The 17,249-nt window shown below is 48.0% G+C and overlaps 2 protein-coding genes across 4 annotated transcripts; one reads left to right on the top strand and one right to left on the bottom strand.

Annotated features, from left to right (window-relative positions):
- The first annotated feature begins 2,472 nt into the window (after positions 1 to 2,472).
- tp53 (tumor protein p53) lies at positions 2,473 to 11,641 on the top strand. Of its 3 annotated transcripts, none has more exons than XM_028983911.1 (11): positions 2,473 to 2,645; positions 5,628 to 5,747; positions 5,945 to 5,978; positions 6,068 to 6,235; positions 8,492 to 8,678; positions 9,127 to 9,239; positions 9,699 to 9,808; positions 9,891 to 10,033; positions 10,102 to 10,190; positions 10,926 to 11,029; positions 11,147 to 11,641. In XM_028983911.1, the coding sequence occupies exons 1-11, from the start codon at positions 2,602 to 2,604 to the stop codon at positions 11,244 to 11,246; spliced, it is 1,212 nt and encodes a 403-aa protein (XP_028839744.1). In that variant the 5' UTR covers positions 2,473 to 2,601; the 3' UTR covers positions 11,247 to 11,641. The 3 variants fall into 3 exon arrangements, with proteins under 3 accessions (XP_028839744.1, XP_028839745.1, XP_028839746.1); XM_028983912.1 differs by lacking the exon at positions 2,473 to 2,645 and adding an exon at positions 5,277 to 5,390; XM_028983913.1 differs by lacking the exons at positions 2,473 to 2,645; positions 5,628 to 5,747; positions 5,945 to 5,978; positions 6,068 to 6,235 and adding an exon at positions 6,251 to 7,709.
- Positions 11,642 to 12,375: 734 nt separating this feature from the next.
- LOC114793018 (E3 ubiquitin-protein ligase TRIM21-like) lies at positions 12,376 to 15,614 on the bottom strand. The gene is made up of 10 exons (XM_028984610.1): positions 15,472 to 15,614; positions 15,015 to 15,139; positions 14,843 to 14,923; positions 14,398 to 14,523; positions 14,202 to 14,321; positions 13,994 to 14,122; positions 13,739 to 13,784; positions 13,588 to 13,614; positions 13,484 to 13,510; positions 12,376 to 12,936 (listed from the first exon to the last, which is right to left on the bottom strand). Exons 1-10 carry the CDS (start codon positions 15,572 to 15,574, stop codon positions 12,401 to 12,403), a joined length of 1,320 nt encoding a protein of 439 aa, XP_028840443.1. The 5' UTR covers positions 15,575 to 15,614; the 3' UTR covers positions 12,376 to 12,400.
- Positions 15,615 to 17,249: the final 1,635 nt, after the last annotated feature.

Genomic DNA, 17,249 nt, shown 5'->3' on the forward strand with positions numbered 1-17,249 from the left:
GACTCAACCCGAAAAGGCCCCACATGATACCAGCCCAAACCAGTACTCCACCTCCACCTTGCTGGCGTCTGAGTCGGACTGGAGCTCTCTGCCCTTTACCAATCCAGCCACGGGTCCATCCATCTGGCTCATCAAGACTCACTCTCATTTCATCAGTCCATAAAACCTTAGAAAAAATCAGTCTTGAGATATTTCTTGGCCCAGTCTTGACGTTTCAGCTTGTGTGTCTTGTTCAGTGGTGGTCATCTTTCAGCCTTTCTTACCTTGGCCATGTCTCTGCCCAAAAGCACAAGGTGTGCAATGCTCACTCCAGTGATGTTGCAGCTCCAAAATATGGCCAAACTGGTGGCAAGTGGCATCTTGGCAGCTGCACGCTTGACTTTTCTCAGTTCATGGGCAGTTATTTCGCGCCTTGGTTTTTCCACACGCTTCTTGCGACCCTGTTGACTATTTGGAATGAAACGCTTGATTGTTCGATGATCACGCTTCAGAAGCTTTGCAATTTTAAGAGTGCTGCATCCCTCTGCAAGATATCTCACTATTTTTGACTTTTCTGAGCCTGTCGAGTCCTTCTTTTGACCCATTTTGCCAAAGGAAATGAAGTTGCCTAATAATTATGCACACCTGATATAGGGTGTTGATGTCATTAGACCACACCCCTTCTCATTACAGAGATGCACATCAACTAATATGCTTAATTGGTAGTAGGCTTTCGAGCCTATACAGCTTGGAGTAAGACAACATGCATGAAGAGGATGATGTGGACAAAATACTCATTTGCCTAATAATTCTGCACTCCCTGTAGAACCCATCACCATCCCCCAATTCCGCCAGCACACCCCCAACTTTCTGTTCATGATAATGCTCCACCACATCGTGGCAGAAGCTCGACTTGAGGAAGCTGGAGTGCCTCGTATGATATGGCCATCAATGTCCCCTGACCTGAACCCCATAGTGCATGTCTGGGACCAGTAGAAGAAGCGCTTCATGATCGTACCCCACCCTCGCATGACCTGGCAGAACTGCGTGTAGCACTTGTGGAAGAGTGGAACGCATCGCCTCAGTACAACATCATGAGGCTGGTGAGGAGTATTAGACGTCGCTGTCAAGCTGTCATTGCGGCAAATGGTGGAAACGCCCGCTACTGTCAATTTTCGTTATTTGGGGCAATCCCTGTTATTGTCCAAATTTTTGGGGTAAAAAATATTAAACTAATGAAAATGGTGTTTCTTCTCATACATTATTATTAATATCAAATGGAACTTTTCATTAAAATTCAGAGCAAATAGGAAAAGCACTCATGTAAATAACAATATCCCTAACTTGTGAGTAGTGTGTGTGTGTGTGTGTATGTGTATGTATGAAGACTGCACATAGTGTTAGTCTATGAACATCCTCTAGAGCATGTAAGTTGTACCAAGTGATGGTAAAGAAGAATAAAACTCATGGCATAGAATGGGCAAGCCAGCATGATGTGGAGAGACCAGATGTTAGCAGATCACGTGAGGACACATACCAACAGTCCAGTGACGAAGACGTTCAAAAATCCCAAGCTGAGACCAGATGGACAATTGCCAGAAACCGCCTTCCTGTTCTTTACCTGCAAACGTCTCCCCGTTGTGGTGACAAAACACAGAACACGTTCTCAGAAAAGCTCCTGCACTTACCAGCGTGACACAGGCCGCTGCATTCGCCCATGATGTGGCTTGGTGTCTGTTCGCGTCGGAAACATGAATGGAGCACATTGTGTGAAGAGGCATAAACGTGATCATTACGGCTATCGTGGCAGCTCTTAAACGAAGAAGCGTGACTACCGACTCGTTCCTCGACCGGGCGTCAGACGTGTGCTGCGAGTGTGTGCACTAGCTGTGGTTGGAGTCTTTGTCCGACCGGTTTCCTTTAGCTCTTTGGTGCATTTGCGTAGTCTGCTGTTGACTCACTTCCCCTCCTCCCCCTCTTCTGTTTTCGCGCCTCTTCAGTCCTGTAACTTGCAGAACATGGCGGCTGAAGTGCATGTCACCGTCTGTCCTCCGTCGTCTCACCGTTCGTTCATTCGTTCATTCATTCGTTCATTCATTCATTCGTTCTGCTGCTGCTGCTACTGCTGTTTTAGCAGGAATTCGGATGGTTTGAATATGCAGCAAGACGTTCCAGAGGGAAAGCCCCAGCCGCTGCAGACAGCCAGTTTCGCAGAGGACAGATCCGTATCGAACCACGAGACAAATTCGCCGGGCCGAGCATGACAAGGAATCAATAAATAAGGCAGAAACCATCAAATCCCTTTTCATCTGATATTAGGCATTAGAGAGATACCATGATATATATACACATATAAATCTATTATACATATATATATAATGATCAGATCGTGTCCTGGCCAGTTGCTTACGGAAGTAAGTTTGAAAGAGGGGAGGGGTGGAGGCAGGAGAAGAAAAAAAAAGAAAAACTCCCTCCCTTCATCCGTAGAATTACATTTGAAGAATGCGTGAATGGAGTTATAATTTAGCCGGGGACTTGTTCACTTTTCCATATTTAAGTCGGAATGGAATTTACACTTGATGAGGTGATTTTGAAAGTGAAACTGGTGGCTTTTCGATATGAATGAATTTGGACGGAGATGAACGTTATCTTTCTACCACTCATTTGTAAGTCTCTCCTGACTTTTCTCTCGTTCGGCGAAAACGTTCGCGATTTTACGTGCTTTTCGCTGGCTTGTTTTGGCGCTTTATTAATTTTTTTGTACTTCCTAAAACTGTGACGTTTCTCTGTCATGCAGTGACCGTCTGGAATATTCTTAAACTAGAACATCCAGTAAAGCATCACTGGCTAAAGAGGACAGAATCGCAAAATGCCCGTTTTTAGGACGACCAACTGTCAGACCCCCTCGATGACGTTTTTGCATCTCATTTATCAGACCAAATATAAGCGGCCTCCCTTTTCCGCTTTCGAACGTTCTAAAAGTTGGGAATCATTTCTTAATTCGGATCTCCCCGTGGTCGCTGGCATGGACACTCCGTCCACCTCCTTCTCGCCTCCTCGGTACTTCCAGGAGCGGGGACTCTCGGAAGACCTGGTTGGAATGGAGGATTGTGCCGGGTGGGTGAGAGAGCCGGCTGCTTAAAGCCTCGTTTTTCTGTTCGAAACGCGGGATGTCCGTTTCATAGATTTCACTCGCAGGGCTCGAGATTCGTGCTCGTGCATCGAAAGAAGATCTGATGCTACATGCTGCATGCTAGCTAGCACATGCTGGGAGAGCCTTCTCGGGAGATCTTCGGCTAGGCTCATTGGACTTGGGGTTGGCGCCGTTCGCCATTATTCAGCCGTTTTTCGACAGAACGTCCACGAACGGAGGCCTGCGTCGGCCTTTCCCGAGTCCTCCTGACACTTTCCACCTGCCCATTCACACTTTCCACACCGCTGGCCAAATGCTACACGTCAGCCATTTTCTCTGGCCTGGAGAAGAGCTTCGTTTGGCTCTTTTAAACCGTCTTTTGCATTTACTTGCACGTCGTTCGAGAAATAATCTTCGGCGCCGTTGTGCAGCGTGACTTAACAGAGCTCCTTTTCTTCGTTGTTCTACCTTTTGAGAACCACATACGCAGAACAATGAAGAAAAGTCGGGTGAATATATGGATATTTTACTGATGGCAAAGGGAGATTATCAGGGTGCGTGGACGATTTGCCCATGAAAGCAGGATAAGCGATTTTGAACATCACTTTATTTTTCTGCGATGTTGCTGTGGCTTTCACGCATGCAAACAGAACATAAAACTTGGACAGCCGGTACCATTTTCTTGACCTCCTTCCGCTTCGCCGCGATTCTACTTGGCCGTAATATTTTATTCCGGGTAGAGCAGACGTATGTTGCTCCATGGGTAAAACCCTGATACGCTCATTTTAACTGGACATCGTTTTAACAAAGGCCTGCTGATATCCTTCCTGTTACTCACGCTTCCCATCGCAGCTAATTTCAACAGCACCTTCACAAAAAAGGTCGAGGCTGCACATAATCATTGAGTGCTTACCATAAATTATCATAAAATCAGCTTCTTGGCTGTTTAGTTAGCATGCCATTCATGCACATTTTCGTGTTTGCATTTCGTGGGGTGCAATGAGGGGTCGGCACAATGAAGGCCTTAGAAGATGAGTCTGTATGAAGTGCACTGGGCACTTCATACAGGGAGCAGTGGGGGGGACTGATTGTAAGTTGCTCTGGATAAGGGCGTCTGATAAATGCTGTAAATGGGACGGGACCTTCATCACGGGGACCTCAGTGGCACCTTGGCAGATCGGGATTCGATCGATTAACCGCTAGGCCAATACATTATGTCATGATTCATATGACATAATGTGAATATATGGTAGACATAATGTTCCAAACTGTCATCATTCGATGTAATGGTATGAATGCAAAAATTTAAATAAATTTCTAAAATAGAAAGATAACAGCATATATAACGTTTTTTTTAACCTTTCATTGGTATTGTGTAACCTGCAGATAAAAGCAGTGAAATATCACGACATCAGAGCGATATATTAATACGTACAGGCCACTGTCAGGTTAGTCACTCCTGAATTCCACCAAGAGGGGGGTGGTAGCCTAGAGGGTGACACACTCGCCTATGAACCAGAAGACCCGGGTTCGAACCCCACTTACTACCATCGTGTCCCTGAGCAAGACACTTAACCCTGAGTGTCTCCAGGGGGGGACTGTCCCTGTAACTACTGATTGTAAGTCGCTCTGGATAAAGGCGCCTGGTAAATGCTGTAAACGTAAAATGTAAGAGATGGTGCGGCCCTGCCATTACATTTTACACACACGTGAATAATGAACGTTTTAAAAACGGTCGGAGGGATATCGTGAATATCCAGGACATTCTATAAAACCCCGAGTCGGAACGGAATTCCTCTGGCTCCGGCCTACAGTACCATCTCGCCGACACCCCGCCGACGTACTGACGTAAGGCGCGAGTACGGCGTGAGTAGCCCGCGTCGCACCTGCCGAGTCGCCCCGCGTCCAGCAGACCCTCCTGCTCCCGGTAGGGGTCGCAGCAGCCGCTCGCAGCGGCCTCGGCGTCCCGGGTTCGAACCCCGCATGCGACCATCGTGGGGGGTGGACTGTCCCTGTCACTACTGCTTGTAAAGGCCTGGTAAACAATGTAAACGTGCACTACTTTTCCCAGTTAAAAATTGTGTGGGGAACTGGGCGCCAGACTCGAACCCCATTGGTCGCGACGTGGCCACGTGACCAGGCCAGGACGCCCCGCCCACTCGGGAATTCCCCGACTCGTGGCTTTTTATTGCGGCCTCCCGACCGAGGGTCGCGACTCCGGGACAGCGAGGCAGGCCGCGACAAACAGCCCCCGAACATCCGCCACAACAGCGGGAAGGTAACGCCGGAGCCGACCCCGCCGGCGGCTAGCCGCGTTCCGGACTAGCCGGGGACGAGCGCGGCGAATCGCGCGTAGCCGCGACGTCGGACCCCGCGCCGGTTCCGACCGAACCTCCGCGTCGCGCTCGTCAGTTTCCCGGCAGGCCTTGCGTCGGAACGTCGGCCGATAACCGAGCGCCGTTGTTTGCCCTGTCGCGACTAAAATCCCGACTTCTCCCCCTCCGCATGTTCCCAGCTCGCCTCGGCCGCCGCGTCCGCGCTGCTGCTGCTGCTGTGCGGGTTCGAGCCTGTGGGCCGCAATGGACGAACCGGGCGACAGTCAGGAGTTCGCGGACCTGTGGAACTTGAACTTGATGTGAGGCCTCCATCCTTCATCCTCACCCTCACCCTCACCGCGCGTCTCGGGCGGGTTCTGGAACCCGTGTGGCGGTCCGCTCTCCCCTCCCGGACTGTGCGGTGGCGAAGTGCATCAGTCGTTTTTAACTTCCGCGGTTGGTCTAATGTCTTGATATGTCTCCTCTTCTTCTTCTTCTCCCCCCATCCCGTCTTTAGAGAGCTGCCAACGGAGAACGGAGACTGGGACGATGTAAGTCCGGTTCTACCCCAAGCACTTTCACGGCGCGCCACCTGCAACGAGCCAGTCCGATTCAAGAGCGCTTCTGTTGTCGTGTGCAGGTTTTCGGCCGGACCGGCCTGGAGTTCCCGGTCCCGGCGGCGGGCTTCGCCCAGGACGGCGGGTCTCCGCCCGGCTCCACGGTGCCGACCACCTCCGACTACCCGGGCGACCACAGCTTCCACCTCAGCTTCCCGCACTCCAGCTGCGCCAAGTCCGTCACCTGCACCGTGAGTACCGCGCCGATGAGTCCGATCTGCAGAGGACGGGGTTGTTAATAGTAATAAGACGCTGACTTTTCTACCCGTATTCCCACTAAATGTCAAAGTGAAGTGATTGTCGTTGTGAAGCACAGCACACGGTGACACGGTGAAATGTGTCCTCTGCTTTTAAGAGTCACCCTTGGTGAGCAGTGGGCACCATGACTGTGTGGGGACGGTGCTTTGCTCAGTGTGACCGATCGGGATTCGAACCGGCAACCTTCTGATTGCGGGGCCGCTTCCTTAACCGCTACGCCACCACTGCCCCACGTACTCAACAGTGACCTATTATACAGGAAAGCGACATGTTTTACCGTCAATTATAATATAAATCCCATAATATGACACAATAAAAACCCACAGAGACGAGAGGAATATTTCGTACCTGTCGGGCGTGATCCGGATCGGAGGCTTAACAGGAGTAACTCTGCACCCGCGGTCTCCATCCGGTTTCTGCGGAGAAGAGTCGTTTTTCTACCGCCAGGTCCCCCGCCGGGGGTGTTCGTACCCAACGCCCTTCCCCCCCCCCCACTGCCCGATTGTCGCACCTCCCCGCTTTGTTTCTGCAGTTTATTAACCGGACGGGACGGCGGCGAAGACATGACGAGGCATGTTCGTCTCGGAAACCCGCCCCGTCTTCTTCTCGGATACCCCGGTTCAGATTGGTTTTTCAGAGACGTGCTCGCGGGGATTTTGGAATTTGGGATGTGTAAATAAATTCGCCATTTAAAGTGACCCGGACTTTTTATTTATTTATTTTAAATCGAACTGGTCAACGCCGTCGGTGCGGTCAACGTGAGGGTCTGACGTCCATCTGGTCCCCGATGCGGCATTTTCATCATCACTGTGTGAAAAATGCTTGTGGGAAATCGGCCCTGGATATTTATTTATTTATTTATTTATTATTTTTTTTTTTTTAAGATAACTGCTAGAGGTGTTAAATATTGATTCGGCGATATATCGCGATATTTTATTATTTTTTTTAACGTGGTGATTTTGTATCAACGTTTTTGTATTAAAAAAAAAAAAGTTAATAATAATTACTCCAAAATTCTGTTCTGAGTTTTTGGCTGAATTATTAATGTAATTTGACCCACCCAGATCGTACACCGCATCTCGCGTATCAGCTCTGGTTTTTACGTTTGCGGTGCATCGCGAGGTACCGCTGTATGTGCTGTATCACAATCGCATCGCGACATCCTCGCCTAATAACTGGCTGCAGGCGAGATTTGCCGGCGGGCATGCCCCGACATGCCCGGGCCGGTGGAGGCTGAGGCGGGCGGAGCGTCGCAGGAAGTGGAGGCTGCAGGAGCAGCTCGAGGAGCTTTACAGGGTCCCTGTTGCGGACTCACTTTCTGGAGACTCCGCAACGCTTTTTCACAGAGAGCGCGAGAAATAAGGAAGTTTGGTCTTTGTGTCTGTGAGAAATCGCCTGCTGCGCGGGGTAAGCGGGTCACGTATCCGTCTATTAATCAAATCGCTGTGGCGTAGTCTTAAATATGATCGTTGTGTGGATAATATTGTTAATTTCGTTTCTCTGTTCCTCTGTTCTCTGTCTGCCTGCTCATTTTTGTAATTCTTGTTTTACCCGACCTGACCTGTGACCCCCCAGCTGCTCTCATATTGACTGACTGCAGAAATGAGTTGACTCTGGGATTTTTTTTTTTTTGCTTTTATGTAGATTAGTTTGGGATTAAAAATGTTGTTTTTCTTATATATATCTTCCAAATCTGTTGATCCAGTTCGATTCTCAATTATTTCAACATTGACTCATATAGCGATGTATATATGTATAAATACCCGAATGGGGGGGGATCTTATCGTTCCAATGTATGTTTATTGCTCTTAAACTCAAAATTACTAAATAAAATATTGTCAGATGTAGCATTCAATAAAAAGTCACCCATGAATACTTAGAAAGAATGCTTAGTAATAAACCGCAGCAGTGGAAGCCGGCAGCTCACCGTGGTGTCTTTCCTGAGAATTTAACAATCGTAACGTACGTGCATTTTCAGGAAACATAAAAACACTTAATGTTTCATCCACCGATCTGAGCATGCAGGCGATTTCGTTACAAGGGGCCAGCATCGTGAAAAGATTTAGGCAAAAAGTCAAATTGGCTCATATTAACCTCGCTCTAAGCCGGCTCCAGTTCTAAAGTGCTTTACGCATCTTTGACGAGCGGTCTCGTTTCTTGCACTGACCTGTACCACGCCCCCCCCGCAGTACTCGCCGGACTTGAATAAGCTGTTTTGTCAGCTCGCGAAGACCTGCCCGGTCCAGATGGTGGTTGAGCAGCCCCCACCTCCGGGAGCGATGGTGAGGGCCACTGCGGTCTACAAGAAATCCGACCACGTGGCCGAGGTGGTCAAACGCTGTCCCCACCACGAGAGGACCCCTGAGAACAACGATGGTACGTCCGGCATGCGGTTCCGATGCTTAAACTGCTCCTTGTACCAAACCCTTAAAAAAAACGATTCGTTTTAAGAGGAAGAAAGACGAAATCGCTGTTTTGGCTGCCCTCTGGCATTCGGCTAATCGAAACCACACCGTGCACAATGCATGTTTAATAATGAAAAAGCATTCGTAAGATAAAGAACGGTGGGGTAGTTGAAAATGTAAGTGTGATAAACCTTTTTGTTTTTTATGCCCGTCTGTTCTCTAATTTGGTGCACCCCCTCCCCCTTTATGCTCCCCACTAAAACAACGGCGTTCAAATAGTCAAGGAAATGACTGCAAAATGAAATAAGCACCTGTGGCGCATGGCGTCGTTTAATTGTATGTGCATTTGGAGAACGGATGCAGCTTTTTCCCAGATTCCGTCAGGTTGGGTTATAAAATTTTTTTTTTTTTCTGCTCAGGTGCAGCTCCTCCGAGTCACCTGATCCGCGTGGAGGGGAACCAGCGAGCTCTGTACCACGAAGACGCCAACACGTTCCGGCAGAGCGTGGTGGTGCCCTACGAGCCCCCGCAGGTGAGTAGCCTCCGCCCGCCGGCCCCCGACCTGTCGACAGAGTGCGTTCGCGGGCCGAACCGGGTCCAGCGTGGCGCCGCACTGGGAATCGCGCCGGTGGGGGTTTCTCGCGCCGCGGAACGGCGAGTGACGGGACTGAACTTTGAACTCTGCACAACCAATAGAAACAAAGCGTCAAAGGCTTATATCTATAGGCTGATGTAATTTTCCACGACGCCGCGCACCCAGACCAACTGTAATATGTTCACTGCACAACGCTGGTCCCGTAGCGACTACACAATGGCGTCTGTGTGTTATGTTCTCGCTGCACTTTATACACACTCTTGTGTACACTCTTGGTATATTTGTTCATTTATACACACTCATGGACCTATGTACACTCATACATATATTTATATTCAGTATATATATTTATAAATAGTATTTTTGTTGTGCTGATCGCATGTATTTGCGTCTCAGCTGGGCTCTGAATGGACCACGGTCCTCTACAACTTCATGTGCAACAGCAGCTGCATGGGGGGCATGAACCGCCGGCCCATCCTCACCATCATCACGCTGGAGACCAACGAGTGAGTACGCCGCGCGTCTGCCGCCGCCGCGTCGCCTCCCTTCGAGCCTCTGACCCCTGACCTCCTGTCGCGTGCGCTGCAGGGGCCTGGTCCTGGGGCGGCGGAGTTTCGAGGTGCGCGTCTGCGCCTGCCCCGGCCGCGACCGCAAGACCGAAGAGAGCAACTTCCGGAAGCAGCAGGAGACGAGCGCCGCGTCCCAGGTGTCCGTGTCCTCGAGCAAACGCAGTAAGGCCCGTTTTACCGAGTGTCTGGAGTCACTTCCTGCAAAAACCTGAAGGTTTTTTTTTTGTCAGGCGCTAAGGAGGCACCATCGTCAGACGTCTCCGCCGCTAAGAAGGCCAAGTCCAGCTCCAGCACTGAGGAGGAGGTTTTCACGCTGCAGGTGAAGCCTTCAAACGCCTCCGCCGCTGTCCAGTTTTGCTAGGCTACAAAAACCTTCGGTACAGTGCGGTTTTATACCGCATTCATACGCCTTTTACCGCTGCATGTGACGTGTTCGCAGCATGAGACCAACAGATTGCGATTAGCGGATGTCCTTGTCCAAAGCATCATACAGTCAGTAGTGACAGGGTCAGTCCACCTGGAGACACTCGGGGTTAAGGGTCTTGCTCAAAGACGCAATGGTCGTAAGTGGGGTTTGAAGCTGGGACTTTGTGGCCTTCTGGTTTTAGAGGCGTTTTTATTTTGGGGGGGTAAAAAAAAAAAAAAAAAAAAAAGTTACAATAGCCAAGAAAAAACTGGAAAAGTCATAGAAAAGAATATTATCCAGGCCTTAAAGTTTTGGATTATGAAATATATAAACTTAAGGAAAAGTCATTGAAATCTGACACATTGATTGTATAAAAAAAAAAGTACATAGTTCCTGTTTAAAGTTTAAAACCCATGGTCAACCTGTAACTACAGGTTGTAAGTCGCTCTGGATAAGGGCGTCTGGTAAATGCTGTAAATGTAAAATTTATTTTCTGAAAATACTAAAAGAAAAAGTTGCATTTCCCACAATGCACCTTGTGTTTTCTTGATGAAGGGCAGGTATTGTCTGTCCTCTACCACGTGCCCACAGCATAAAATGGTGATTCTATTTATTTATTTATTTATTTATTTTCCTGTGCTTTTCTAGGTGCACGGTAGGGAGAGGTATTTGATGCTCAAGAAGATCAACGACAGCTTGGAGCTCAATGACCTGGTGCCTCCTGCTGACGTTGACAAGTACCGCCAGAGACTGTGAGTGACTCTTACGTCATATGCATACATTAGCAGCCAAACATTTCACTACATTAAAGCCTTTCACTGCATATCATACCGTGTGTGACTTTACCTTTCTGACTTCCCTCATGTCAGAAATCCCAAGAGCTCGAACAAGCGGGATAAGGAGCCAAAGAGAGGGAAAAGGCTGCTCCTGAAGGAAGAGAAAAGTGACTCCGACTCAGTCAATGAGTGAGAAGAGGAACAAGAATAGGAAACGGATCCGTTGGCATTGAGTCTTGAGTAAAATCCAGTTGATAAGCTCTGGACAGTCGTTGCTTTGGCTTCTGTTGGATTACCAGGAAATTCCAATGTTTCTTGTACCTTTTTTTTTTTTTTTTTTTTTTTTTTTTAAACCTTAATAACATCACTGTAGTTCACATGCATTCCACTTGGAGGCTGAACCTCTGCCTCACCATTGATGATTCTGAAGCACGACTGGATGCTAAGTCCATTTCTATTTCTAACATTCATTTGGAAAAGGGCCCTAGTTATGTTGTGGCCCTTGTTCCTTTTGTAAAGTTTGTGGTTAACTGGAACTTTGTGCCAGGGCAGTTTGTTAGTTCCTTGTCTATTTTTCTACATCGTGTAATCCTGTTAAAACAATGTTTTACTTTTTTTTTTTTTTTTTTTTTTTTTTTTTTTTTACATATCAGCTATTTTTTTGAGAGATTTTGTGTATTTCCAGTTTTTCTAAAAATGTCTTTCTGTAGCCTTTTGTATTCTTATATAAATGATTTTTTTTTTTCCTGTAAATTGTGTGTGGGTTTTTTTTTTTTTTTTTTGAAATGTGTTGCAGTCAGAAACACATATTCATTATCAAACCACATAGAATGAAGTTGTACTGTAGCCAACCGGCAGGGGCGCTAGACCTACACTGGTTTCACGTACCAGCAACGTTATGGAATAAATATACTACAGACAATTTTCACCATCGTGCATAATGGCCACAAGCTCAGTGCTGTACCGTGACCTGATGCATGACTGCTATTACTTTTCCTTTCTTTTTTTTTTTTCTTTTTTTTTTTTTTTAATTTTATTATTTATTCTGGCATCTGAATTTAATGCAGGATTGATTGCTGGCTCTGTTCATTATTTATCATGTGGATTGACGCTACAGGAAGACTTTGAAAGAAGATAGTACAGGATATTCGATGGAAATAGGAGAATTTTATTGCTGGTTTTCTGGAATATGTGAGCTGGGTGTCCTGCATTCCACAAATCTAGCCGTGCCTGTGGATTTACTGAACCTTCTGAATTAGAGCAGGTTCACGAATTCAGAAGGAGCAACGGCTAGTTGTGGCGTGGAAAAAGGATTGGTCGAACTGTAGATTTGTGTGCGAGCTGAGCTCATGGGTCTGGCACCTCCAGCCTGGGAGAGGAAACAGTCATAAGTGTGCGTCCATCCAGAGGGGCAAAGAGCGGGTAGAGCTTCTCATGGAAACATCCAGAGAACGTGTAGATGTGTGCCCGCTGCTCCACGTTATAGAAGGAGATCTGGCCCTCCTCATAGTCCAAGTAGATGCCAATTCTCCTGCCCACGAGATCCAGGGGCAGGTCGCTCTCGGGCTTGGTGCAGGCATAAAATCGCCTGGTGCTGCGCCAGAGCACCCAGTAGCCCTCTTCAGGGCACATGGAGAAGCGGCCGTGCCTCTTGGACGAGGCCGTGGTGACGCCCAGCCTCCAGTAGCCGTTGTTGGCCAGTTCCACCTCCCAGTAGTGCCGGCCCGAGGCCAGGCCTTCCCAGCCCAGAACGCACGGCCAGCAGTCAAAGCGCTGCGTGCTGAAGGACACCTGGGTCTCAGCGTGCGCCTCCTGCACCTTCTTATGGTCCTCAGACATCAGCAGCCACGGGTGGTTGGTCATGGGATCCAGAGTCACATCAACTGCACAGTGCCACAGCAGACATAGAATCATCAACAACAAGCATTTACAGTGGAAAGAAATGTGCACAAATACGAATTAGATGATGGAACATGGGGCAACCCTGGTCCTGGAGGAACGTCTGCCAAAGAGTCTTCCCCTGAGCCTACTCAATGGCCTAATAATGAGTGGGACAGATTGTGAAGATGAGTGGGTTTCTTGTCAAGGTGCCACTGAGGTCCCCTTGATGGGGGTACCGTCCCCACACACTGCTCCCAAGGGCGATGGCCGCTCACTGCTCACCAAGGGTGACGGTTAAATACAGAGGACACGTCTCGTGCTGTGCTGTGCTGCAGTGTTTTACAATGACAATCACTTCACTTGAAGGAAACTATCAGAGCTTCTGTCCAGTTCTAATTAACTGGAGACAACGAGCCTTCCTCGATTCTCTGTTATCTGTCCCATCGAAGAAGTACACATGGAGAACATTAAACAGACTCAACGTGAAAAACGTCCATCTAAGGAGGAACCGATTCGAGAGCAATAATGAAGGCAGGAACAATGTTTTACCTGCTGCACTGCAGATCCAGTCCCACACTGCAGACGCAGAGAGCCAACATTAATATGTCACCCAGTGACAGAAGTGACACGGCATTTTCACTCTGACCACCAACCTGAATTTGGAATGTACTTTGGTGTCTCTGTTAAGATGAAAAAAAATGTAATTCAAATTCAAATGAATTTAATTCAATTGAATTCAAATGAAATTCAGTCAGCAGGGCAAATCGTATTGGCCCCGATGTCTCTCTGGGTTTTGAGACTCACCCGTTTTCCAGGTCTTCTGTTTGGTGGACAGCCAAATGTGGGACACCTGGACAAAGAGGGCGTGGTGCACTCATCACGCTGTTTCTATTTGTTATAGGCATCTGATGTTAACGGCAGGTCACAGCGACATTTAAAGTTTTGGTTGAACAGTGGCCCTCTTTGTTCTCCCGGTGCCAGCGGCGCCAGCCCTGACCCAGCCCTGGTTCGGGTGGGTTAAAAATCAGTTCTAACGCTGCTGAGTGGAAAAATAATCACCGTGCTGTCCTCCTTCAGAATGGACCAGGTGATGAACTCCAGGAACGGCAGCAGGTTTATGGTTTTTCTCTTCCTCGGTTCCAGATGTTTGAGGATCTGGGACAGTTCCTCGCTCATCACTCCACAGCTCTGTTCACACACAACGTTGCTTCAGTACTTTAACACCGGGTCACAAACGAACGAACGAACGGTCGGGGATTCGTTCTACCTCCGACACACACTGGAGCTCCTTGGCCCATCCCATGATCCTCTGCTCCACCTGGAAACAAGCGTCCTTCTGCCCGCTGCGTTCGCTGGGTTTCTGCCTCAGGGCTCCTTGGCTGAGGCGCTGCGGGACGTGAGAACAGGCATGTGAGGATCTCCACAACGCCGCGGGCCCCGAATACGTGGCGAAGAGGCCCCACCGTGTCCACGCTGCCGAGCTCCCGGGACCACTGCAGGATGAGTTTACGGCACTGTTCCACGCTCCGCTCGCTGATGGACTCGGTTTTCACACTGCAGTGGCGGCCCGTTGAAACCCTGTTGGCAGGCTGAAACACACACACACACACACACAATCATATTATACCTGCACACGTGTGTGATGACTGTTCGTGTTCCATCCTATGAAGGGAGATCATGTAAAACCTGGTGAATGCAGATGATAACCATTCCCACTCAGACCTTCTCCACCCTGCGCACCTTTATCTCCCCACCAGCAAACTTTCCCTTTTCCCGCCCGCATCATTACGTCTCTAATAAACTGCTCCTCTAATCTTCACTGATAACAGCTGATCCATTAACACCATGGATATTCTGACGCTTCACTTTCATTCGTTGCCAGATCTTTCTGAGGTCAGAGTGCAGTACCCTGCAGACGGTTTCCACGTGCTGCTTCCACTGCTCGATGAAGGCCACACATTCCTGGAGGCTGCGCAGGCCACTGAGCTCCTGCAGGGGAACGAAACCAGACGTTACCGAGGAGCAGCCTGGAGGAACGAGTGCCTGGAGGACAGTTGAATGTGCAGGACATCAGCGGCACCTTCTGCTTGGTGGTGCCACTCGAGCTGGGCGCAGAGTTGTGGACCTGAAGCTCCTTATTGGGCGAAGCCCAGCGTACGACTCCAATGGAGTTGCCTGGGATGCTGGTCTCAGGTTTTCTGTGCGCTGAATGATATGAAAATCCTGTTCACGATCTCATGAGACGCATCGTTTTACTTTATTTGAATAAAACTACTGACGGGCCTTCTTCTGTCATAGAATACTCAGCATTTATAAGAATAAAACTCTCACTGGTCTTCTTCATTCTGATAAAACTTCATTTGAAAGAATAAAACTACTCACAGGCCTTTTTCTCTATGAGAATACTCTTCATTTATAAGAATAAAACTCACTGGTCTTCTTCTCTCTGAGAAACTCTTCATTTATAAGAATAAAACAACTCATGGAACCTCTTCTCTCTGAGAATACTCAGAATTTATAAGAATAAAACTACTCACGGATCTTCTTCTCTTTGAGAATACTCTTCATTATGAAGGTGTGAGATAGGCAGCGCCACCGTGTCACTCTTTGACTCCCAACCTGTTGTTCCCACATGTACATCCCCTCACATTGAGTTATTCAAGCAAAGGGCATGATGCCAGAGTATACATATTTCTGCATGAAGTATAGTAGACGTACCTGTCCCAGAAGCACAACCTCTCGTCTTCCAGCGGGAGAGCAAAAGGACAACGGTCCTGACATCCAAGCGCTTAAATAACTTCGTGCATTTACAGCATTTATCAGACCTTTGCACTCAGTGATATTAGGAAGGCTCCAGGTTTTTACTACCTTACCAGAAATCTCACTTGCGATAGAAGGGACCAAAGTCACCCAGAGAGGAGCCACAGGCTCATTAACAGCTGAGACGTTACGAAACATTTTATGACTCTTACTGTAACCGCTCAGAAAGAAGATATGTTTTTGTATGACTACCTCAGTCAGGTAGATAAATCACAGACGGATCAATAGAAGCAGGAGAGAAGGGATGGTCATGACTTCTGGGCAGTGATTTAGATCTTTTGGAGATTTGGAGGCAATCATTCCTGAATGCTTTTTGTAGTGTGACAGGGCTCACTATCCTACTGAAAGAATGATGTTGGTCACCAAGCTCAGGCACCCTGCAAAAATGGTTCAAGAACGTTTTAGGAACATCACGAGTCTTGAGGTGTTGCCATGACCCCCAAATTCTCCAGATCCTGTTGAACACTGGTGTACTGGGAAGAAAGGTCAGCGCCATGGAGGCATCTGCTACTGAGAGTTTGGTACACGATACCCCAAGATGGAGTCCATGCCCCAACTGGTCAGGGCTGTTTTGGCGGTAAAAATGGGAACCAAGTCAATATGACCAATGGGTATATTTTGTTCAGATACCGAGTCCATCATTAAACAGTCCCATAATAATGGTCCTTCATTTCAGATGAACCTAGGGTGGTAGTAGCCTAGTGGGTAACACACTCGCCTATGAACCAGAAGACCCGGGTTCGAATCCCACTTACTACCATTGTGTCCCTGAGCAAGACACTTAACCCTAAATTGCTCCAGGGAGACTGTCCCTGTAATACTGATTGTAAGTCGCTCTGGATAAGGGCGTCTGATAAATGCTGTAAATGTAAATGTAAATGTATGGTCCCTACACGGATTACCTCACATTTATCTACATTCCTTTTCATCTGACAGTTAACAGCCTGGTCTTTAATCTGGCTGAAGTTACTGCTGCACTTGATGACCTACCTTGGAGTTGTCATGAAATATAAATGTCACTTTATGAGATGATTTAACATTAATACTAGTTCCCCGAGCCTGTCTGTGGTCCTGTAGTGGCTAGAAATGGCGATGGGTGTAAAGAGTGGTTTGGTCGTTCTGCTTCACTGTTCAAAGAGCGGAAGCCCAGATCTGGAATTTGTCCCCTTATGACATCACATAAGGGGATTTTTTTTTCTGGAAAAACACAGATACGACTACCTGTCTGTACCAAACATTGTGGTTGGTGGATGGTGTTGATGACGTCATTTCTGAGAAATGCCACTCAACTTCTACAGGCCGCTCTCCTCCTCGTCCCGCCTCTCTCCTCCTCATTAGCATTTAAAGCTACAGACGGTGAAACGGCGCGTCCTGGGAAATCTCATTGTGGGACTGGATCAAAGTGGCTTCAGATACAGGAACAAGATCGATATAAAGATACCAACAAGACCGATATAAAAGCAAAACATTTTTTCATATCAGGGGACCTTTAACC

This window comes from Denticeps clupeoides, chromosome 6 (genome assembly GCF_900700375.1).
Source record: "Denticeps clupeoides chromosome 6, fDenClu1.1, whole genome shotgun sequence".
NCBI lineage: Eukaryota > Metazoa > Chordata > Actinopteri > Clupeiformes > Denticipitidae > Denticeps > Denticeps clupeoides.